The sequence below is a fragment of the Uloborus diversus genome, chromosome 4, assembly GCF_026930045.1.
Source record: "Uloborus diversus isolate 005 chromosome 4, Udiv.v.3.1, whole genome shotgun sequence".
Lineage (NCBI taxonomy): Eukaryota > Metazoa > Arthropoda > Arachnida > Araneae > Uloboridae > Uloborus > Uloborus diversus.
The window spans coordinates 133,658,432-133,684,188 of NC_072734.1; the positions used below are offsets into that span (position 1 = coordinate 133,658,432).

At 36.9% G+C, this 25,757-nt stretch overlaps 1 protein-coding gene across 1 annotated transcript in view; it reads right to left on the bottom strand.

Annotated features, from left to right (window-relative positions):
- Positions 1-20,895: 20,895 nt before the first annotated feature.
- The window catches only part of LOC129220218 (transcription elongation factor SPT4-like), an 81,060-nt gene continuing 76,198 nt past the window's right edge, over positions 20,896-25,757 (bottom strand). Inside the window, exon 4 of the mRNA XM_054854584.1 lies at positions 20,896-21,107. Coding sequence (XP_054710559.1) covers positions 20,989-21,107 — 119 coding nt within the window. The 3' untranslated portion in view covers positions 20,896-20,988. The remainder of the gene's footprint in view (positions 21,108-25,757) is intronic.

Sequence of the window (25,757 nt, forward strand, 5' to 3'; positions counted from 1 at the left end):
AGTTATGTAGTGGAAATGAGTCTCCGAATATTACGTTCGTCATGATGGAATGATCCAGTTACACTTCTGGTCACCACAAACTGCTACACCGAGGCACTATGCACTATGCTACACATGTGCACTTTACCCAATAGGATGATGCTGTGAAAGATAAATGATTGTCTTTTTAACGCATTCAAGTAAAATAAGCGATGGCAGTCACACCTAAAGTGTGCTTTCATAAAGAAATTGCACAGCAGGGTTCTTATACACTATTAGCATTTACATGTTGTGTCTCGGTGAAAAGTTGTCGCGATGCCTCATGTAAGGAGAAATACTTATGTTTCTAACGTCAGAAATCGAATTGTAACAAACTGGGAAAGTGATTTATCTTGTCGCAGTATTGCTGCTCACGTCTGTCGACATATCATGAATGTCTGTATATAGAATCAATGGGTTTAGGGGAGCAACATAGATTACTGTGCTTTATCTCAGTGGCCTGCTGTCTTTAATAGTCGAGTGGACATGGGCCTTACCTGCATGGCCTTAATAATTTGCAGAGCTGCGTCACCAGCGAAGAGTCAGAAAAAAAGTTTCTTTCAAGACAACCAAAGCTTGCACGAATAATTCGATAATACTTACCGGAAAATGGACTGCCAGCTCGGCAATCATGGTTTTGGCTACCTTTGACGCTACATCACAGCTACTTTAATGCATTCCATGGTGTGGATCCAGGGACCGATTAACACACTTGGGTGCCCCGGGGCACTGACAAATATGGTGCCCCCCCCCCTCCTTCCGCAAAAAAAATATGAAGGTAATTTTTGGATATTATTTTGATATAAAGAAAACTCTAAATTAAATTCCTGATTTTCATGTAAGAAAATTTTTTACAGTCGCAGATGGAGAAACTATGATGGTTAAGGTAAATCATTATGTGCTTCCTGCGTTCCTTTGTTTTCTTGCTGTAAATTCTTCTATAATGTCCTTAGAACCAAGTTTTGCGGTCAAACTTCCTTCTATTGATAATAGAGCTAATGAAGATAATTTACTATCAGAAATGAGAGTACGCAAAGGACACTTTCTTTTTCGGACAGTTCTTTTTCAATAGCGAAAATGATCGTTCTCCACTACAATTGGAGATTGGCAAAGTCAAAAACAATTTCAGGGCTGTATCTACATTGGCAAAAGTATCCATTTACCAAGTTTATGGGTTTTTTTTAAACTTTTTGGTGATTAAACTTTTTTTTCCGATGATTGAACTAATATGAATAAATTCATCAGGAAAAGATTCCTCCAAATCACAGGAGTAAGATTTTTAAAGTTCTTTTGCACTTTCTCGAATATTTTGCTTGTCACATTCAAACAAGCAAAAAAATTTCTTTAATATACCATCATAGGCTGACATCCTGAATTTTAGTTTTGTAATCAAATTATAAATGATTACATAAAAACAGGAAACCTTGAACCTTTGCTTAGAGTCTAATATGACTTCTTCACATTGTCCATCATAAAACTGTTTTGGAGTTTTTTTCTGTCTTTTTGCACTCTGTCTTTTTGCTAAAAAAAAAATGATGACAGAAATTTGATGCCCCTTTTCCTTTGGCGCTCCGGGACCGGGCCCCGAATACCCTGCCGTATATCAGTCCCTGTGTAGATCAATGACAAACGTGGAAGATTAAGGGTGTGGGTTCGCCATCACGCTTTCAGACGATCTTCAACGGTGTAGATCTGGGAAAAATTAAAAGGGACTCTTGCATATACATACAATAAGTTAATCAAGTCAAAAAATAAGGGGGTGCTTGAGTAAAAATCAAAAAGTAGCCGGATGCCATTTCCCTCGACTATACCATTGACGATCCCAACTCTGTTTACAAGATCGTGTTGGTCGCATTCGTGTTTGGCGGCATTATGAAGTATGCATATTGTCAGAGGACATTCCCCATCGTCATACTGGCTGATCCTTTGATGTATTGCCATGGAGAGCCATTTTATACACGTCTCAGTCCATATCCACTTCTTGTACGACAGAGGCCATTCCATTTCTGTAGCGTTAAGAGCTGTTATTTGGACTATGCTAAACGCTACGTTCCAGCAGGATAATGCACGACCGCATGTTCCCGGTACTGTATGGACCTGTTTGACTGCAGAAAATACTTAGCTACGAACCTGACCAGCATGTACTCCAGATCTCTCACCAATGGAAAGCGTCTGATTAATGGTTGTCGATTGGCTGGCCTTTCCCTGCACTATTGTCTATGAATTGCCAAGGTGTTGAAGATCAATAAGTATGTACCTGTACATGGCGTTCAACCTCTGTTTGACTCAATGATCAGGCGTGTAGGTGCTGTTATTGTAGCCAGAGGTCAGCGTCTGATTTCTCACGATCTATGCTTTCAAAATGTTCGAAAATTTTATTGTTATTTGAAGTGTAATTCATTTGTCCAATGAGTATCATGTTGTTATTTTCCTTTCTTCCTGGTGTAGCAATTTTAATGGACTGTAGTGTACATTCTTGCCAGCTTAGGCAATACCGGTGCTAAACACGCTATCAAATAACAATGAAGTAGAGCGCGCGTGTCTTCTGTTGGAAACAAATCAACAGATTAGTTCAACTTTGTGTTATTAAAGGAGTTCTATAGCCTGGAGCCAGGGGTTCGTGGAATGGCACGTGAACGAGTTGAAGATATCTACTATACTTCCCTCGAAAAAGTTTTCCCCTGACTTTCCCTTTCCAATATAAAAGCCAGCAAATCATTCTTAAATATATATTTCGATCGGTGCTGCATATGCGCTATTTACAGAAATTTCTCGGAATCGATCCCTTATTTTGGTCGCTCATTCATTCCCTCCGGTCATAACGTGTCTTTATATAATGAGCGTCGTCCGAAGGGTACGTAAAGGGGCACTTCCTCCTGCTCGAACTTCCTGCTATTTGCTCCCCGTGTGTGTTCTCGAAAGGGTGAAACAAAACAAGGCTGCGTGAATTAATCAAGTGCCGTTTTGAGGAAAACGGTGCAGTTCACTCCCAGCGTCATCGATACCGCGAAAGCGACCTTATAACCCATTTCTCGGAGACTGATCCTGGAGATCGGAGTTTCGAGGATCGCAATGTTCCGTGGAAACTTTCTCCGCCCCTTGCGTCATTCATCTTCCATAGCGTTTACATAACGCATTACGCGAACGCTCCCCAAGTACGTTTGGTTGAGCTAGCGTACAAAGTCAGGGTCGGCCATCGTCGGATTAGTTGAGCCAAATACACTTCTCACCGCGCCACTTTCATTTTTTGTTTCGCTGCTGTCACTGATCTTGAAAACTTACCAACTTTGCACGCTGAGCTCTCTGATCGTAATTCGTCTTATCCCGTTAAAATACAGCAAAACGAATTTCGCTTCGGCGCTACGTACATGACGACGTTTTTATATTATAGCAGAATTTGTACTTTGCCGCCTGGATCGAACTTCGTGCAACACTTCGACACTGTATAGACAATAGGGATTATTTCACTAATTACTAATACAATGGACTCTCTCCATTCTGAACACTCAACGGGAACAAAAGTGTTCAGGTTATAGGGGTGTTCATTATATAGGGAGACCGGAAATGCATGCATATGTATTCTATTGCGTTAATGAACAATGTTCAGTACTTTGCCAAGTGAGCTATACCAGTTATTGAGCTCGCAGTTCAGTGGCAGAAACTTCAGGTTCATATTGCTCAGCTGAATGATTTTATGAAATGCAGCAATATCCAAGAAAATAACATTTCGTCTTCCTCTCTTCATCTTCTTAATGTTCTTCAATCATTGTGATAAAATTGAAGGTATTTCAGGTTTTACAATTTGATACATAGGAATTCCCGGGTACCGATTGTTAACATCTTCAGTATATTGCGAGGTAACAATTGAACGGAGTTAAAAATAGCGTTCATAATACTGGGGTGTTCATATTACAGGGTGTTCAGAGTCAGCCTTTGCTAAGTCTATGGAGTTTCACCGAGACCATCAAAATGTGTTCAGAATATCGGGTATTCACATTAAGGAGTGCTCAGGTAGAGAGAGTCCACTGTATATAAAAATGCATGTATGATACGCTTGTGTATGTGTGTACCCGGTAGCAGAAACAGTGTAGAGCCGCGAAGTTTGAGAAAGTTTTCTTGCAGACTATTTCTTAGTTGGAGAAGGAAACACTTAAAAATTTTAAAGTTAAAAAAAAAAAAAAATCCTTGAAATTTCAGCTAATGAAGATTTGTACTTTATTTTCTAAAATATTTATCCACACGTAGCTTGCTCTTGAAATATCATCTTATTTTTGTGCATTACTCGTAGCCGATTCAGATTTTAAAATTAATCTGACGTCGGTATATCTTTGGATTTACCAACAATTTTTCGATCAGACTATCTCTTGATTTCTTATCTGTCTCGGAGATGCTGAAAAGAATTCTGCTGCTAGACATGTGTGTTATCTGAATAGATGGGGTTCAAGGTGTGAAAATACTCCTTGATATGTTTTAGGAAAGAGAAATAACGAAAATAGTGGAGACCATAGTAAGGGGCTGGAGGTTGTAACTCTCTATGAAGAACTCTCTATGTATGGGTTATACATCTGCAGGTGCATAATATGTTTTTACAGAGTACACATTATAAGTGCACCTATTTTGAGAAATGCCTCGGAAAATGTAGTTACAAATGATACATTACTTCCAAATATTTCTCGCATTCCTCCATATTTCTTTTACTGCAACGTAAGTTTATTTTTGTTTTTCTATAAAGAGAGAAACAATATTTGTATGCTCAAGAATCACCCATTCAAATTTAGAGCAGAGGTTCTCAAAGAAAAGGCCACTACGGTCCCCCATCTGAAAATGCATCAACTTTGCCATCCCCCCTCAAAAAACAAATATGATACATTTTTAGTCATCTTCATTTAACAACTAGCAGTACCCACATGGCGATGCCCGTGCTAAGAATTTAAAGGAAATCCGTTGAATTAAAAAAATCCACGATCCCTTCCATCCCTTCTGATGTAAAATTATCATTTTTTTTCAACTTAAATACGTACACACATTTTCAAAAACATATTAGAGTCTCTTTGGAATTTAAAACTATTCGCCAAAACACATAAAAGAATTAACATTAGCTTTAAAACTCAAAATAATACTTCAACTGTATGGTTCATCGCTTAACGCGCCAAGCAACCACGCTACCGCAACCCTGCCCCTTAGCGAGTGAAGTGTGGGGGAGGGGGGTTCTGCAATTTAAAATGTTTCGCCTAATAAACTATACTATAAAGAAAACGTTATAAAGAACAATCACAATTCAATAATACGACAGATGAAATTATTTACTTGGATAAGTAACTATCTTCAACTATAAGAACAAAAACAGACGTTCTAGAAATAACCTGAATATCGAAAAAAAAAAACCGCATTCAAAAATCAGTTTGCTGACCACAACAGTCCCACAATAGCTATCGACACTGTCCGCCAGGCCCTCTCGAATTAACTTACCCCGACATCTATTAGGAATTCATAGAACTAAACAATTAATTAAACATTTAATTTTCAATTACAAATCTTTCGGGAACGCGGTCGAACGGGATAAAAAGTATCCTATGTCCGTCTCCTGGTTCTAAGCTTTCTCCCCACCAATTTTCAGTCAAATTGGTTCTGCCGGTCTTGAGTTATAAATAGTGTAACTAACACGACTTTCTTTTATACATAGTATATAGACATTGCTTTGTGCTGCGGTTGCAAAACTTAAAAAATAATAATAATATCAAGGAACAAACGTTACCAAATTATTTTTTTTACAAGTTTACTAGCAGTAATGAAATTACTGCCATGCTAACTATCGAAATATGACTGCTAGTTGCTATATATCGACGCAATTTACTCACTCCAGCTGCACATTGTGAATGGATTGACTTGATCGATTGCAATAATTGTTACTTATTTTGCACTTTTTACCGAACCAGCACCGCGGATCCCATTTCAAGAAACTCTGCTGTGGAGCAAGGATTCTCAATCGCTGGTCCGGCACCACCAGTCCGCAGAAAACCCTGATCGGACCTCAGAGTTTTACCATCTCTTTTGTTTAAAAAAGTTACTTGAAAAAACAAAAATCTTTTGTTTCACTATTTTTTTTAACGTTAGTACTGTAATTTTAGGATAGAACCTATATCTTTGTCTTTGAAAGTTAGAAACATTGGAGTGTGCACGTATTCGTCACCCCATAAGCTCCCCTTCGTTTTTAAGTGAATTAGACTTTGTATTGTTTTTAAAATATGCTCTGATATTTTTCAGAGATTTGTAAGTACAATAATCGTTTTTCTTTCATTTAAATATTGCTGGAAGTAAAGAGTACTTAAAATGGTTTTAATATACATACTGTAATGTATTTTTTGCAAAAAAAAAGGGGGGGGGAGGGGGGTAGAAGCACCGGTAAGCGAATTTTCTTAAATTTTATCGGTCCTTAGGCCCAAAAAGGTTGTGAAACGGGGCTTTAGAGGGCCGTAATCAATAAATCTCTCAACACACGAAACTGGGATTGTTCAGAAATAATGTCACAATATCCCCCAACATATTTGACCCCCCTTTGCCACAAAGCGTCACATTTCACCTTATGTTATGCTATTTTTCATAAACATATTGTTAGAAAAAGTGTGATGTCACATTTCTTGTTACTCCTTGTCACAATGGGGTTGTTTCTATCAGTCAAAAGTACTACTTTTAGTCACTGAAGTAGATAGAATGAGTAAAAAAAAAAAAATTAACTCTAATTTGAATTCCGAAACTTTTAATTCAAATTATGTTTTTCGCAATCACGAGTTGCGACAAGACTCTACTGGTTAGAGTTATTGTTTCTAGAAATGTCTCCCCCGCCCAAGCATGTCCCTCCTCCTGGGTGCTTACGTGTATATAGTTGTGTGCGTAGGCTTACGTGTGTGCACGTAGGCGTGTGTATGTGTGTAAAGGCTTGCGCGCGTAGGCGACTGTGTAGGACATGGACGCCACCACCCAGCAAAAGTGGATTCCGGGGGACAGTGCTCAGGACCAGCCGCGCCGCCGCCGGTGGACGGTGGTGCTGCAGCCCTGGTCCAAGCTGAAAAAGGAACCGGAACATCAAGGACTGTCAAGTGAGAACAATAAGCAATCGTGATTGCTCAAAAACCAAAACTTTTATTTTCAAAACCTTTAATTTTTAATGTTTTTTTTTTAAATGTCCAGTTTTTCAAATAAGGCGTAGTCTTTATGACGTCACAAGTGATGAACTTTGACGTGCAACTCAACTGGTACACTGAATGCTCACGCTTACTGTCTACCGCGTTTTCAGATTATGATAATTAAGAAGCGCATTTAATATTGCTCTCTACGCTAGCTATCAATCATATATTTGCCAGTTTATGTGAATGAAGAAGCGAATTAAATATTGCGCTGTGCGCTAATGGCATCAGTGAAAGGAATTTCATAAAGTGAAAACAATTAAAATGAATATGCGCACTCATTAATATAATCGTTAAAAAATATTAAACTTTGCCAAACTATTTTTTGAATGGTCAAATCCTTTTTTCTTTTTTTTTGCATGCTCTTTCAGAAAAAAAAAAAAACTTTTAAAATTTAGGAAACGACCCCATTACACGAACTTCCCCCTCAAAGCGTGACAGCATTTGTGAACGAGCCCTTGTTAAATGAATATATTTCTATAGGAAATGAGCGTTCCTTAATCACAGAGCAAATTCGGATGCATTTTTAGGAAGCACACACCCCGTGGCCTCAATTTACAAAAAGCGTAAACACATTTCGGATATTGATCAGTTTTTTATATCATCCACGGGTAAATAAACAGCACGTGTTCAACCAACGCGACACGTGGACATGAAATTTATTAACCATGACTTATTTATCCTCATCGGTGACAGCGAAAGGGTTTGAAATTCAGAACCCGCTTTTGTGTCTTCCAGTCATATTGCTCACGGGCACTGTTAAACGACTACTACTTTATGTTCGTCATGATGAGATGATTCTTAAAAATAGTAATTGCGAATAAAAACTAATACATAAATGGAAACTATGCTTTGCTCCGATTGTAGCTGCAACAATAAAGGCGAAATTCCACAAAAATATTTATCTCTTTCATAATTACATTTTGAAGAATGTTTCCGCATTTCAACGAAATTGCCTGATTTAGCTAATTCTGTATTCTCTTAAATTTGACAGTTTTTTTAAAAATTATATATAATTAATATATGTTCCCTTGGTTTTTATAACTTGTCACATTTTGACGTGGGGGGGGGGGGGGGGACGTGGGGTTTCAAAGAGAAATCCCACGTCCCCCGAATCTACATTTTTTTCATCAGGTCCCAGTCTTTCCGTATAACAATGTTAATTTAACCCGTATGGAAAGCAAAAAAAAAAGGAAAAAAGAAATGGTCTAAAGTGAGCAATATGTTTCAGTTTGTGCTTCTTTAAAGCTAAGCCACACTTTTGAGAGATTTTCTATGAAAACAGAAAAGCTACTTCTCCATCCACAGCCGATCTCATGGACTTTTCGTTCGCGAATGAAGATGAACAAGAATGAAACAGTTGTGTGATTTTTCCAGAGTAGCCAGGGCCGACACTTGCAGTTCTGCAGTACAAGGTGTGTTTGTTTGCATATGCCGCGCCTCCGTTTGATAATAATAATAGTTTTTGAAAACCCCTATTCCACCCTTAATGTCGATATTTACGAGATTTCAGTCTTTTACAGTAATATGTTATAGTGATACCGTGCATACACGGCACTTGTCGCCACTCCCTACGGCACCCACTTAGGAAAATCTTTGCTCTAGAACATGGATTCTCAAACTTTTTCGACTCGCGGCACCCTTTAAACATTTAGAATTTTCTCAAGGCACCATTATGTAAAAACAACCAATAAGTCGTAACACAGTTTCTACACATATGTGCAGCATATGCAGCACAAAGTCATATTCTCTACCCAACGGTTCCCAAACGGTGGTTCGCGAGAGGTTTTCAGGGGGTTCGCGAAAAAAATATTGTAATGGCGGAGTTTTAACACGCCTGTGTCTGATAAAGTCTCATGTTCAACCAATTTTGCTTTTTTTAAATTTCATGTGTCCCTCACCCATTCGATGCGTTTAGCATGAAAATATTTGCATACTTGCCGACACATTTTACATTTGAAGTATTTAGTCCGCATTGCAAAATAGCGCCGGTTTTAGCACTTTCATTGAGAATGATAGCCCTGAAGTCATGCTGAAAAAGCTCTACTTATGAATACAATGTCCTCAGATGAAAGAATTTGAAAGCGTTCGTTTCCTCAGAATCTTTTGATCGGAATGATTGATTAAACTTGAGGAAAATATTACATGGAGTATATGCGAGCGGCTCAAATATTTTGATGTTTAGTTTTTTTACCTTGAGGGTTCGACGAATACCAATCGCTCCTCTCTTGTACTGAGTCAAAAATGCATAGAAGTGAGATCACGCTGTTGTTTGTTGCTATAATTTTCACACTACATAGACAACAATTTACTTCGAGCTTCATTGATGAAAAAGAGAAAGAATGGCTAGCGACCCAAAAATGCCACAGGAAGTATGAAAAATTAATTTGTTTAAAAAAATTTCGTGGGTGAAGTTTGGCAGTGTGAGGTTTCCGCACTAAAAAAAAAAAAAATCAACGGCATTTAACTATGCAACTTAATTTGCGCCACATGTAAATAAGGAGTCCATGAAATTTGTGAAGAAAACTTCTTTTGTATTAAGTGAGCTTAGAAACATTTGTTTTGTTAAAAATTACCTTTTGTGTAAAAATTAGAGAATGCGTACATTGAAAAATAGACACCACTTCTATTATTTTTTAATCTACGCATTTTGCTCCGCCTTTATAGCATAATTACAAGAAAATTCTTTAGCAATCAAATTAAACGATTAATGCAAGCAGTATATCTCTATCGAACAGCTAGGCTCGTAGTCCTTTTCTAGAAGATTTAAACCTAGAGATCTTTCGCATTTTACTGGAAGAAAAAAGTTCATTTAGTTAATCTAAGAGAGACCCTTGAAGGTATTTTAAAGATCGTTTTTTAATTGACTTTTGATTTAGTGATAGTTTGTGCCATCAATGTACCCTTGTATCAGAAAATTTTCAGCCAAACTTTGAGCCTCTTTGTTCCACAAATATCACATTTAAAAATTTTTTTCAACGTTGATTGAAGCTCAACCCAGAATAATCAGTTTATATTTTTGGTGAATTTGTTTTGCGTTCATTTTAGTTCGCAGCAATATTTGTAATTCTTTATTTTGTAATTATGTTTTCGTTCTTGTTATAAACTATGGAGCAGCGTCAAACAAACAAAAAAAAAAAAAATCCCAAATTTCATTGTCTATGTGTGTGTGTGTGTGTGTGCGAACGTTTTTTTTTTTGCGTATCACTTATTACCTAGTAACCAAAGAGTTCGCCAACCTCTTTCAGAGTTTGGGAGGGGTTCGCAAGGGCAAGAAAGTTAGGAACCGCTGCCTACACAATTACTCTGCTGTTATATGATAACTACACCGGAGTGTTAACAAGGCGAACTATGGTCCTAATGTATTGCAATCTACTTTTCTAGGTTATCGAACCTTAAGAAAAAAAAGACGGCACACAACGACATTTTTCTTTTGGAATTTGTTAACTACATAGTTTAGGTTTCAAAAACATATTGCAACTCATTTTTACTTTCTTCTATATCTAATATATAGAAGAAAGTATTGGATTCGTGCAAATTTTCAAATTTCGACGGATTCGAACGTTTTGAGGTGTGCCGAGTCCATTTCGAATATTTTTGGAAAATGTCTGTATGTGTGTGTGTCACGTCTGTGTGTGACCAGTTTTTTGTGGCCGCTCTACAGCAAAAACTACCTCATGAAATCGAACAAAATTTGGTACACATATGTGCCCCTATGTGAACTTGTGCCCATTGGTTTTTGGCGCGAATTCCTCCAAGGGGGGTGGAGCAGTGGGACGTTTCTTGAGTTACGCGTGCTTGCTATTTCTCAGGAAGTAACTGGCGGAATCAAACAAAATTTGGTCCATATGTTGCCATTAAGAGGAACAGGTGCTGGTTCAATTTTGGTGGCAATAACTAAAACGGGGGTTGAGCTATAAAACGTTTTTTGACGTCAATTGTGACTGCTGTATCTCAAGAAATAATGAACGGAATAAAAGAAAAATTTATCGGCAAGTGGCCCTTAGTGGGTATAAGAGCTGATTTTATTTTGGTGTCAACAGCTAAAAAGGGGGTAGCGCAATCGCCCGTTCTTTTTTTCCATTGTGAGTGCCCTATCTCAAGAAGTAATGCTACGTTCTGGTTGAAATTTGGAATATATGTGAATCCATATGTAAACAGGCGTTGGTTCAATTTTGACGCCAATCGCTCCAAGAGGTGTTTTTTTTTTTTTTTTTTTTTTTTTGCGAATAAAAATAGCTTTATTAATGCAACAATAAGAAAGATAAATCGTAATAGATTGTCGTATGCGTATTTCTCGTGATTTTAATTGTATGGAAATGATCGGAAATATTATCTCAATTCTATTCTATTCTATTCAAGAGTCACAACTGACTACAACTGTATTTATGTCGAGGACTGCATACTAAGAGCCTTGCCTCCATTATTTTATATACCGATAGATGGCAGCACCATCACCGGATCGAACAGTTAATGAGAATTTAGAACTAGTCCAAGAGCTAATAGCTACCTGGTGCTAGCACCCCCAGAGGTATCGTTTCACTTGGAGGACATTGAGACCACGAGCATATTTAACGTCGCCCAGTCCCCTTTAATGACGACGGTGGGTCTTCGACCAGCGGGGATCGAACCCGAGACCCTCCGGCCCCGAGTCCAATGCCCTACCGATCAGGCTACCACGGCCCCTTATTATCTCAATGATTTCAAATTTTTAACTGTTGCCATCTTATGTTTGTTAACAAATAAAATATTTGCAATTAATTCAAGCAAGGCTTTTAAAATAACTTTCAATTTTCGCTCTTTGCTTTGCTTTTGCAATAATTCAGACATTGGGATGGTCGTCAAGTTTTAGCATGTGTAGTTTTGTTTTTGTTGGGAATATTGCTTCCTCGTCAAGCATTGGGAGGGATCAGGAAAAAAAATACATAAAAGAAAGTTTCGTGATGGCCACAACATACTAGTTATTTTAGTTAAACTACAGAGAACCATGCATGAACAATATTTACTGCAAAATAAGACAAGTTAGTTTTGATATCATTCACTCTTCTGTTGCACGGTAGTAAAAAAATGGCTTGTTAATAACGCTTTATTATCAGCCAAGCTTTTTGATGACGATGACAGGATAGAGTGGATATTTGTTTCACTCTAACGAAAAATGGAGGATTTCCTTACTGGTCAACTGAGCATTATTTGGCGCACACGCCTAATATACGGATACTCACCTTACCACTGACACTTCGCGGCACTCCTCACCTCTACCTACGGCACTACAGGTTGCAGCGACACCCAGTTTGAGAACTCCTGCTCTAGAAAGTTCCATATGTGCTCGATGTGATTTAGATCCGACCTTTGCCGATTAATTCAAGTGTTCAGGGTCTGATTACCGCACACGCTAACTAAGCCTGGGCCCCAAATTACTTTAAAAAGTATGCATAGAATTACAACTATACGAATACATGTATTTTTAAAATAATAAGAAAAAAGTAATGACTTGTTAATCGGAAAAAAAAAATTCCTTAAAGAGGAACTTTTATTCATTCAGCCAGTAGTGAATTAACCATGTCGAAAGTATGAGGGGCCCCGAAGGGAATTCATAAATGCAAATAGTAAATGATTTACTTAGTTCTGTGATGGAAAAGAGACCTTCAAAAATACATTCCAACGAACCTTTAACTAGTAAATTTGCCACTGCATTTGACTATTGTGTGCCTTGGACCTCAATCTTTGTTAGTTGGGTCTTGCATTTGTTCCGCGTACCGGTTCTCCAACAACTCTTCCACAGTAACCGTGGAATATGCTGGGATTTTACGTCCATGAAAAGGAACTGAAGAACTAGAGGTTTCTCTGAAAAGACGCATGCAAGGAGGTGGTACTTCGTTATAATAGCGGATCTCATTGATAGAACCTCCTTCGAAGATGTGAAGGTGTGCCATGGTTACTATTCACGCGAGAACTCCGCCTTTAAAACGGTCCTTTTGATGGTGTTGGAGGAGTTAATGAGTTATGTGTGTTTCCTACTCTCTCCAGATGTGCATTGTGCATGCTTCCAGAATCACTATATTCAGACAAAATATGCAACCTCATCCGAAAAGAGGATTAGACCCCCTATTCAATTTGTTTCCAGCGCCACATTAAACTTCTTCTCCGATGAGCAAGGTGTTAAAGTTGTACACGTTACAAGTCTTCGGGCAAACAAACCGCCACTGTGCTGCCTCTTGGTTCGGGTAAGACGCTGTCTGTAGGGAAATATTTTGACCGTCTGTTGCCGTTGTTGCGTGTGGACGACCACTAGGGACCCATCGGATAGCAGTTTTTTCAGTTAGAACTATTCTCCAAAGTCGTCAAACGATAATATGTGCGATCCCGAACTTCGCAGTCACATTTCAACTAATTTCGCTGTTTCGACTTCGTCTGAAATCGCCCAGCTGTTGTCAAAAGATTAGATTCTTCGACGTTTGACACCGAGGCAGCCAGAGAATTTTAGAGCTTTCGACTCTGACTGCTATACCCCAAAAACAGTCTGACTCCGCAAGCACTAGCAGAGTTGCGGTCTTGGGGGGGAAAATGATCAACTCCAACCCCGCAGCCCTGGAAGCAGCAATTCGACGTCGTCGCTTCAAGTCATCCACGCAGTGCAATCGCTCAGACATTCCCCGACCATGTCCAGCTGCATATATTCGCATATGTTAACGTAGCTGACGTCCTGATCAGACTTTCACTTCGCATTACTACCTTTCCGTTTCACTGATATGCTGACTTTTCAACTTCGTCCTTTTGCACACCAGTGTTGATAACAAATCAAATAGTGCACTAATATTGAGCAATGGGTCTTCTCTTTATGCATAACTGAACACGATAGAAACGATAACTCATTTTAAATGACAGCTAATTTCGTAACACTCCCAATTAGATAGAACTAAATTAAACGAAACTTAATGTATTGTAAATGAAAACTATTCTTTATAAATACAACGTGACGTAGCTCAAAAGTTTTCACAAATGTCGAAGTTGATAAAATGGCTCTTTGTGAAAAATGATGAACGGACAATTGTAAATGAAGTAGGTTTGATTACGAGACGATATTTTAAGGCTTCTCCAGCGATAACACGGAGACGAGATACTTGTTATCGATCCTCATTTCATTCGACAGATCTAGAAGCACATCTAACCAATGAAAATGAAAGATTTTAATGACGTTTAGCTAGTGGTGCCATTGACCCTCTAGTAATAGAAGGGGCGAATGGAAGAAGGGGTTATGTGACATTTGATGATGATCACTGTAGATTAAGATTGAGTGAAAGAATGAATTTTCAAATTTCAAAACGCCTGGGGTCTCAAAAGTTGCCTTAACATCAATAGGTTACCCTTAAAAATTTTAGCTTCCTAGGAATATATCTTTAGGTTTCTAAGTCGCCCCAAAAAAGTTCAAAAGTTTGACCTCTATTTTTTTTAATTAAATTTAAATTTTGAAAATTTTTAAAGTGTAAATGTTAACTCTAGGTGACATTGATATCTCCGAGTAGTTTTAGTTCAATAGAGTAATTTTTTACATTCTCCAAAAGTCCCAAAATAAACCAAAAATTGACTTTCTTTTTTCATTTCCACGATCTTGCAAAACAAAAATAGGCTAAGTGAACACAATATACATATTTTAAACACAGAATCTAAACTTATTTATAACTTAAATATTCAATTTTTTTTGGATAGTTTATTACATTACTAGCAGTACCTGCACAGCGATGCCCATGCTAAAAATTTAATGGAAGTCCGTTCAATAAAAAAAAATTGACGGCTCCTCCCTCTTTGATGCGAAACGATCATTTTTCTTTGTTTAAAATGCGTACACACCTTTTCAAAAAAAGAAAGAAAAAACTATTAAAGTTTCTTTGGAATTTAAAACTTTTTGTCGAATCATTAAATTAGATTTACAGTTGCTTTAAAACTCTGGCGAGTGAAGCGGTTTTTACTGCAATTTAAAACATTTCGCCAAATAAACAAAAAAAGACATCAAATAATATCTTTTAAATGTAAAAATAGTTCCAAAAAAAAAAAAAATCATAGCTTGATAAAATGCTTTAAAGAAAAGAATAGGATGGAAAACATGGTAAGAAAAGGTCAACCGGCGAAGTTAACAAAGCGGGAAAGTTACCGCAGAATTAAATGAAAAGTTTTACATTTAATATTCACCTAAAATTCTTCGCCAAATTCTCTGATTAGTTGGATTAGATGGGGCCTCTTCCAGCAGAAATTTTCTTGTTCGTGCGAAAAGCTTATGCTTTTCGTCACAAAATCAATGATAAATAAGCTCAAAACATTTTGAAATAACGTCTTACTTACAGATGAAAATAAATTCAACATTTTTGGTTAAATTGTTGCATAATTTTAAATAGAAGAAAAAATGAGGAACTTAATCTTAAGAACTTAGTTGGATCAGTTAATCAGGACGGTGAAGGTGTTCTTGTGTGAGGGTGCATATCAGAATCAGGACTTGGTGGTTTGGAATTTTTTGATAAAATAATAAATCATGCTATTCATTTAAATATTTTAAAAAACAATTTTAAACTCTTGGCCAAAAATATGGTTATCGGAAACAACTTAGTTTTTTTTTTTTTTTAAATCAAAATCACGATAAGAAGCACACGGTTTTCAACGTTTGCGTCTAGTGCCTCGAAAATTGTCCCAAAAATTTCAGAAAATATCCCCTCAATCTCCAGACTTTAACTTAATGTAACATATTTAGAGATACCGGAGGTTAGATTACGAAAATACGGCTTTGAAACGGAAAGAGATCTAAAAACAGTAAGACTCGTAGTGTGGTTGAACACTTACTCAGAAATAATAATAATAATAAATAAAAAAAAAAAAACATTGAAATCTATTTGCATACGTTTAAAAGCTGTCATGGATGTTGAATGATATTCTACCAAATAATAAATTAATAAAAAGTTAGATTATTCAATTTTCTGTAGACATTTTTTAAAATGTACGAAGACTTTTGTGACATAAAATTTCCGGCACTTTTTGGTTTTTGATTTTTAAAAAATTAAGTTTCATTATTTTATCAAAATTTTTCATGTAGTTTTGGTAAAAATTGATCATAGATCTTATAATTAAATACCTATTCCGAAATATTAATTCTAACCAATGGATAGGGGCCCATTTCATTGAAAGTCGTAGGCTAAGGAACACTTTTGGGAGCCACTGTAGGTGCAGTGGTTCCAGAGATTACCTCGAACTTATAAACACACAAAAATCCGCCCTCTCTCTTTATAATATTAGTATAGATATATAAGAATTTTTGCTTTACACCATAATTGTAGTTTTTTTATGCAATAATGGTACAATCCAATTAACAAGCAGCTAACAAGAACAAATACCTTTTTTTACCTGTAAAATTCCGTACATCCTTTTTACCGAATTGTCCTTTACGCGAGTCCGAGTTAACTCGACTCAACTTGCGAACATGACCGCCTTAATTTTTCGGCCGAGTGAAAAATAATGATTTTCCGAATTTTGAAACGTACAAGTGAATTTTTTACAAGTGAAAAAACATTATATTTCAACTCCTGTCGAATATCATTTTACTCTATAATACAAGAACCCGGATAGAAATACATAAGACATAATAATAGTTCTACGCAGAGAGGGCTGAAATTCTTCGGTATCGCATTATTAATTTCTTTACATCTAATGAGCAGCCACTTGATAATTTGGTTGTGACGGTACCAACACCAATATTGGTGGGATAGGAGGTATCATCTGAGTTAAAACTAAACAAAACACATTCAGTGCTTTACTTTGTCTGCTGTATGCAAATAAACCTCCATTGATTGTGACATTTAATGCAACATAATTGTCCGAAAATTTATCAAAACCTGCAAAAATCTACCACTGGTGAAGTTTAAAATTATTTTCTTAAAGAATGTGCCTTCAAGTTTGGCTGGAATAGATCTTAGCTCACATCAGCATATTTGTATGAAATTTGCCAAGATTTGTCTCTGAAAATCTTTCTCTGAAATTAATAACCTAAATGACGGGCGGCTATCATTATTCTAACTAGAATGAACAGCAGGAAGAGTTCCTTAATTACACGATTGCTAGTTGGAGTCTTATTGCTTGCAGAGTATTAGGACATATAAATATCATTGCATCCCCAACGTTTTCGTGGATATAAGATTGAGTATACGCTCTTACAAAGAATATTCCTACTTCTGAAAGGCAGGACCGGCTATTTCTCCAATAACAAATTTATTACACGATCTGCAGTTATAGTCCAGTCAATGAGTGCTAAAAACGGCGGTGTAGCGTGCATGGAATATGCGATCATTTTTGACTTCAGAATATTGCTAGGGGTAGTTAGTAAGTAAACATACTAAAAGTCTCCGCCCCTGGGGGGTGAGCTAAAGGTGGGAGGAAGGGGGGGGGAGAAAATTTTGGGTTTTTCGAGAAAATGTCAGAAACGGTGGAAAAAATGCGTTTAAAATAAAAATTCAAGCTAAATAAACTTCCTATGAAACTGTTTCTACACATATTAGTCAAATTTCTAATAGTTTTCGGGGTATATGTTATGAAAAATCGATGACTTTCGGAAAAATTCTCTCTTTTTGTCAAACAATTGCTCCTAGTGCTTCCCCGGATCAGTATTCTTGAAAACTGTCAATGACAAAGTTGTAGACCTTTAAATTTCCTTCAATCGATTTGATATGCTATTTCGTTATATTTTATTCAACCAATCAAAGTTACAGAATTTCAAACATGCACTTTCATGGCAAAAAATGGAACATTTGCCAATCACTAATTTCAAACTCGAAAGGATCGCGCACTTCCTCTTTCCTCAAAGAATTTGAATATTCCTGATGGCCAATAAAGAAGTATTTGTGGATTATTACAAAAAAACTTATGTTTAAGGAGGGGGGGGGGGAGGTCTTGAAATTGTGACAAGGGGGAAGGAAAAAGTAAGAAGTGTGACATCAAGCATTTTTTAATACGAATATGTTTATAAAAAATAGTTTATGAAAAGTATTTTGTGACAAATGAGGAGGGGGTCAAAATGTTGAAAAAAAGTGTAACATCATTTATGGACAGCCCCTTACCAAAAATCGTACGAAGATTGGCAGAACTACGTATTTGCAGTATGAATTAGCTCCATACCCATGGCATCATTTAACGAAAGTGAATTGGGGAAGTGCAGAAAGCCAGCACTTCTTCAGTAAGAAATTTGTTAGAAGTAATTAATAAGTAAATATACTGACTGTCCCCGACCTACAGGGAGCGGGGAGGGGAGTTAAAGATAGGAAGAGGGAGCCAAATTTTGTGGTTTTCGATTATATCTCGAAAACGGCAGGAAAACTGTGTTCTAATAAAAGTGAAAGTTAACTAAATTTATTGTGAAATTATTTTCATACATATATGTCACATTTGCCAGTGGTTTTTTAGGTATGAGTTCTTAAAACCAATACTTTTGGAGAAAAAAAAATCTCGTTCTTTTGTCTCAGAGTGTCTGTGCCAGGCAGGCGCTCAAGGGGGTCTTGTGCAGCACTCATGTGACAAGGACCCTCACGGTTTTCAGTGTCTTGAAAATCCACCGGCTGAACACTTGAACTGCAGATTCAAACCTGATACCAAAGAAATACGAAGCCCTATGCCCGATCACCGCGACACCCAGCTGACAAGCAATCAAAAATTATGAAGTTCTAGCATGTTCTCAATTCCGTTATTCTTATTGAAATGAATATTTGACGATATATCATAATGAAAATTTTAATAATTGAAATAAGGTAAGTGTAGCTGACAGGCAGCACCTTTTTGTAATTATAGTTTTTATTATATTATTACTAATCATATTTTAAAAGTATTTATACAAATATGGACTGACAGTAATTAGAAAATGAAAATATTATCTTTAAGGTAACATCTTGGTTTTATTTTGAAGCGGAAGGGTCATGTTACCGGCTAAGTTTGTTCTAAGAAATTGGTAATGTATTGATGTCGTCATAGTCGTCCGCTTTGTCCTGAATAACTATTTTGACTCCGTTGTTGCAACTGCCCTTGCAATGCAAGCTTGCGAAAGAGTAGCTTAACGATGAGTCACTTGTAGAAAAGCAATCGGTCAAAATCATCTTCAAGATTCCGTCAGGAGTAAATCTGATTCCGAGAGTTTCGGCACGAGTTGGTCATCCTCCTTTCCAAAACCCCCAATCCGGTACTTCACCATTATTAAGTTCCCAGCTACGGGTGTACCTGGTGGTACGGCAGAGTTAGAGATCAGTCTTGATGTTTGATAAATGATCAGCAACGGAACTCGTTGAGGGACTTTTCTGTGGCTACAGCACCATACCATAAGAGATACCTATGACCCCAGCAGCCTCAATGGATTCAGGGGAAGAAGAACTGTTGATATATACCTTAGATACATGTTGTATGTTTTTAGATTTCTGGTACATTTTGATAGCTGAATGTAGTGATCAGTTGGGGATTTGGCTATCAAGAGAACAACCAGGAGGACTTCATCTCAAATGAAAGCTACCGAAGAATTTGGGCATCTGATGATAGCCGTCTTCGCAATATCAACGTCAACATCACCTAAAGCTCGGAGCATATTTGTCAACTGTTATTATGAAAGTTGGATAGAAACATTCTTGTTTGACCTTCGTTTCAATTTTCTAACTGACATTAATGATCATATGGTTTATACAGTCGTCTCGCTTTGCCTAACAGTTTTTTAGACTAGGTGTCCTCAGAAACAACAAATTCAAATTGAATTAAACTAATGTCGTTATGAATTTCCTTAAACAGTATGTAATGCTGACTGTCTGGACGTCCTCAGTCCACCAATTCCTACTGCATATACGTAATTTTGCAACTCTTTGTCCGATTCGTTAGTAAAGGGCTGTCTACCAATAATGTCACACTTTTTTTAAAAGTTTTTACCTTCCTCCTCCTCCTTTACCACAAAGTTCGTTTTATAAACTAATTTTTATAAATATATTCGCATTAAAAAATGCTTGATGTCAAACTTCTTACTCTTTCCTTCTCCCTTGTCACAATTTCACGACTCCCCCCCTCCAAACATAATTTGGGTTGTAGTAATCCACAAATACTTCTTTATTGTCCATCAGGAATATCCAAATTCATTGAGGAAAGAGGAAGTGCGCGATCCTTTCGAGTCAGTTTGAAATTAGTGATTCGCAAATGTTTCATTTTTTGCCATGAAAGTACATGTTGTTGAATAAAATATAACAAAATAGCATATCAAATTGAAGGAAATTTAAACCTCTACAACTTTGTCACTGACAATTTTCAAGACTACTGATCCGGGGAAACACTAGGAGTAAATGTTTGACAAAAAGAGAATTTTCCCGAAAATCATCGATTATTCATAACGTATACCCAGAAAATTATTAGAAATTTTACTGATATGTGTAGAAACAGTTTCATAGGAAGTTTATTTAACTTGAATTTTTATTTTGAAAGCATTTTTTCCACGTTTCCAACATTTTCTCGAAAAACCCAAAATTTTCTCACCCCCTAGGGGCGGTGACCTTTAGAATGTTTTTTTACCAAGTATCCCTAACAATATACTGAAGTCAAAAATTATCGCATATTCCATGCACGCTATAATGTGTTCATTGACCGGACTATTAGTATACTATGTTACGAGCTTTTTATGAACTTGTGAAAGAAAGTAACACGCTTTCGAAGAAACTTTACTAGCAAGATAATTTTAAAATCACATTTCGCAGCATACACACAAACAAACAAACAGGATGATTTTCTCGTCCTTGCCTCACATGGTGCTAGTGTCACGGGATCTGTAGGTGATTCCCCTGCTCTTGAGCTCTCGGACGATGCTGGCAGGCAGACGACCACAGATGGAGATGGCGTAGATACCCTTGGCGTTGCGACCTGCATAGAGAAACACTTAGTTGAATGAATATTCGCCAAGTACTTCCCCGCCTCTACTGATATTGCTGGAGTTTCTGATAGTCAACTTACTACCTATCATGCACATTAGATTTTTTTTTTTTTTTTTTTGAGCAATCACACATGAATAGCTGGTTCTCCTCACTTGACCGTAGTTGACGTTGGTCTGATTTTACAGATTATCATGAAGACGAGAATAAGTCTAGCCCGTTGTTTTTGATATTATTTAAAGAGAATAATTTTCGTCGTCATGGTAACAAATAGTCTGCGTTTATTCAAGGCTTAACAAAAAATTTTACGTTAAAAAACCTTTTTCTTGTGCAAAATCACGTATTTTTGAGGCAAAACATCTATATAGAAAGATGAACTTAATAGCAAAACATCATCTAATTACAAAATTTACAGATTTATAATTCCTATTATTTGAGATTAATAAGAAATAAAAATACCATAATGGTTTACGTTGTAAATATAATTTTTATGATAAGTGTACGGGTTTCAAATCCGTCATGATAACGACATCTTTAAAGCCGTATCCTAATTACCATTTCTTTTTTTAAAAATGGATATGAGATGTGCCTCATACCACGTAATCTAGAAAACTATCAGTTACTAGAAAGTCGCCCGTCATGGTATGACGGGTGAAAATTGTTTCTACATTTGAACGAAGCAATTGCTTGTTAGATGAAGTTTTGATAGCTGAAATTTCAACCCTAACACCAGTGGATTAACCCTAAATTCCAGTAGATATCGTCAATTCGCATCTCCAGAGCTCGAATACGCTACCTTGCTGTGATTTACAATACTACCGAAAAAGGTAAAACATTCCATTCCATCTGTTTTCTTTGGGGTAAAGTACAGGCTTCAGATAGTTTATAGTGTAATGTAATTTCAGAACAGAAAAGAAAGCTTCCTACAAACACTATGATAAATTACTGTCATTCACCAATCTTCAAAGCAAGTTATAAGTTACAGCATTTGTTTGTTTTACCTTTTTCATCCGCCATTAGACAGTGGCTGCAACGCCCCCTATAGTTTATTGGAGTTGTGAATTGTTTTGGTTCCTTCGTTTTCCAAAAATTCTTACCAGTAAAACTGTTAAGTCGCCGGATCGAGTTCAGCCTTGTCACAATAAAGCCTTTCCCTGCATGTTAAACACTACCAAATCATATTATCAAATTATCATGCCGTGGCGAGAGTTTCATTGTTGAAACACGCGGGTTACTTTATCATCGGCTATTATTTATATGAGGATTACATGACGGTTACGAATTTCTTCTCCATTTATTTTAAAGTAGGAAAATATTCACAAACAAAACAATACTTTTCAAGAAGCAAGACTCAGTATTTCTCTACTGTAGAGATAGGGAAATATTAGGGGTAAGACCCAAGATGGTCGACGGTTGAGCGTGTCGCTACTTAAGCTAAGCTGCTTTAGTGTAACAGAGTGCTGAATTTTTCATTTCTTTGTAATTTTTCCTGTAATAAATGATCATTTTGTAAGCACTTTCTTGCAGTAATGCTGTTCTCACGTGCGTAAAATTCTGTTTCATTCTGACAACTCCTTAGTGAGATCGATTTTTTTTTTGTTATACAGTGGCCGCCGCTTATATGAATCACCTTTGTTCTAAACAGTTTCGATTCCACAATCCACATAGCGGCTGATTCAATAAAGCGGGTAATTCAATCACGCTGGATTTTGTTCTGTTTTTGGCAATTTGAGTCATTAAAGCGGTTGATTCAATTAACTGGAGTCCACTGTAGTGTGTATTTGGAAATTTTTTATTCAAGCAAAATGTCAACAATCAAAATCTCGAATCCTTTTAATTGAAATAGCTCAGATAGAACTGCTTCAGATCTGCATGTTCCCAGTTCCTTGTTCCTAACTTGCAAATGACATTTACCACATGAACCCAAAAGAACGAACAACAAAATGAACATTTGAAATAAAAGGCAAGCAGCAGCGGATCGTTCTGGAAAACAGGATATTATTTGTGAAGTGCCTTTTTCCTCAGCAACTTTCAAGAGCAAACAAATGACGATAATTGCACCTGTTGCAATGGCACGAGGTAATTCATTAAAATAAAATCTAGCCTTAAGCTTGCTTTTGGTTAGCACTACAGACCCGAAGGCAAATGGCATTTCAGAAATTCTACTTCCCGGTGTTAATCTGTGCATTCTAATTTAGCTTTTGCCTAGGGAGACGACACGACCTCATTAACATTTAAAAGATTCTGACGGCTAAGCGATAGCTGTCACATCAGAAAGATTCTTTGATGACAAGCCGGCTGGCTACAGGGTATCACCATAAGAGATAAGAGCCTCATAACGAAGAAATTACTCACTTTAATTTCTCTACAGAAAAGTCCCCCCCCCCCCCGAAAACGGGATTTAATGACAAATGATTCTTTCTCTTTCGCAACACTGCATATTCATAAGGCGGTTGTTAAGTGGACATAAAAGGGTATAATAATGTTACAATACTTATACGACGACTACAAACTTGGATTAAAACTTATACATCACATAGAACTAATCGTTCTTGAACGGTGATTGATGATGTGCATAGGCACGGCGCAACTAATGAGTCATAACATTCATGTCAAAAATAATCTTTACAATGCATAAATTGATAGGTTCCTATGAAGCTATGAATTAAACTATAAACTACGAACATTTTCATTAATATTTCTGTGATGATACCTAAGATTGTGATAGGTAACAAAGAATAATACAAGGGATATACAAAGAAAAAAAAAAGAGCACTGCATATGGTACAAAATTGCAGATTGAAACAATCAAAATGGTAAGAAAATGCGACAAAGAGAGCTCATAAAAAAGAGAACAACTCAGAAAAAAAAATCAAGTTTTACGAGTTTGATAAGAATGTGATCTCCCCTGACTTGTTAGCACGTATCACAGCGTGTTTTCATAGTGGCAATAGCATTGTTTGGGAAATAAGGTTTTCCACTTTTCCAGTAATTTTCGTCTTCAGCGCATTTACATCTTGAGGAGGCGGATTTCTACGTACAATTGCTCTTCCAAGGTGCTCCCATAAGCAGGGCCAGATGACGATTTTTGATGACACTGGGCACAATAATTGAAACTTCGAATAGCGACAACCCTATGATTGAATCCTTTTTGCTTGGGTAACAATTTGTAATATTTTTACCCACATTTTTGTACATAACTTATGTGGAAACTCGATGAGGGTAAATTACTCATTTTTAGGCACTTTTAAGCCAGTGACAACCCTGATTAGGGACCGGAAAAAGGTAGGCAACCTTACTTTGACGTTTTCTGTATAGCTTTTAATCTCCATTTATGACAACAATTTTTGGAAACTCGATGAGGGTAACTTACTCATTTTTTTGGGCACCTTTATCCCCTGCCAACTCATAAATTGAAGGGAAAGCTTGGATATTAAAGCAGTACGAGTTGAACCACACCATGTTAGCGGACTCTCTCTGGTGTATTTCTGCCTTAGCCCATGCTTAGGGCGGTAACTTACTGCAAAATGTTATAAATACATTTTGAATGAAATTTTTTTATCTCCACATTGCCATGAGTGCATTAGACGCAACCAAGATGAAAGTCTAATTGTTCAACTGCGCAAGGAAATTCTTTCATGCGCAAGGCGCCCTCAAGCTCCCTCGTGTACGAATTTTATGAATTTTGATTATCTTTTTAGAACGGTAATGGATATCTATCATCTAAACGAAATGAATGACAACTGTCGACTTCTTTATCGACCTTGCTTTTGCGACAGCGTTGTAACACTTATCGAAATGCAGGGCAACTGAATACAGAACCAAGGCCTCGAAAGTTTTTCCAGGAATAGCTCCAAAATCGTTTTTGAACACTAAAAGTGATCCACTTCCATTTCAAACTTTCAACTAAATGCACAAAAAAATGCAGAGAACCTTCACCTCGGAGAAAAAGAGATCCCCTCTGGTATGGGCTAAAAATAGGCGACCACCATTTAAGGAATCTGTTCCTCGACCTCCTCCCGAAAAAGAGTCCAATGTCAATGTCATCAGCATTTTTTTTTCTTTTTACCCCGCTGCCGAAAGTTTAACCCCTCTCCCAGCACAGAGCTCTAAATAGAATTGGTAGCGCAAAAGGTATTCTAGGAGTCCATATGTTAGTTCTATCTATGACATGGCATAATATGCTGCATATCATTTGCCTGAAACGTGACTCGTAGAGGATACGTATTTTCTTTTGCTCCCTCAAACTTGAAAACGTAAAATGTGCTAAAACGTGAGCTCAAACTTAAAATGTGCTAAAGAGTAAAGGAAAAAACACAGGAACGTCATTTCTCCCCCATTCCCAAACAAATTCTGGAGTCAAAGGACTTAGACGTCATAGCGAACTTGGTTAAGTGGAAGGTTAGCATTTTACGTATAAAATTGCTTGCCTATGGAATGGTTTCATTCCGTATTTTTACAAATGAAAAATCTTCACATTTTACTGTAATCACGATTATTCTGTGCCTCAGGATCAAACTGACCTATGTTCAAATATGGCGATTTTCAAGTTATTACTGCTTTAAATATAAAGAACCTTATTCCTCACTGAGCCGTAAGAACGAAATTCAAAAAAAAAAAAAAAAAAAAAAAAAAAAAAAAA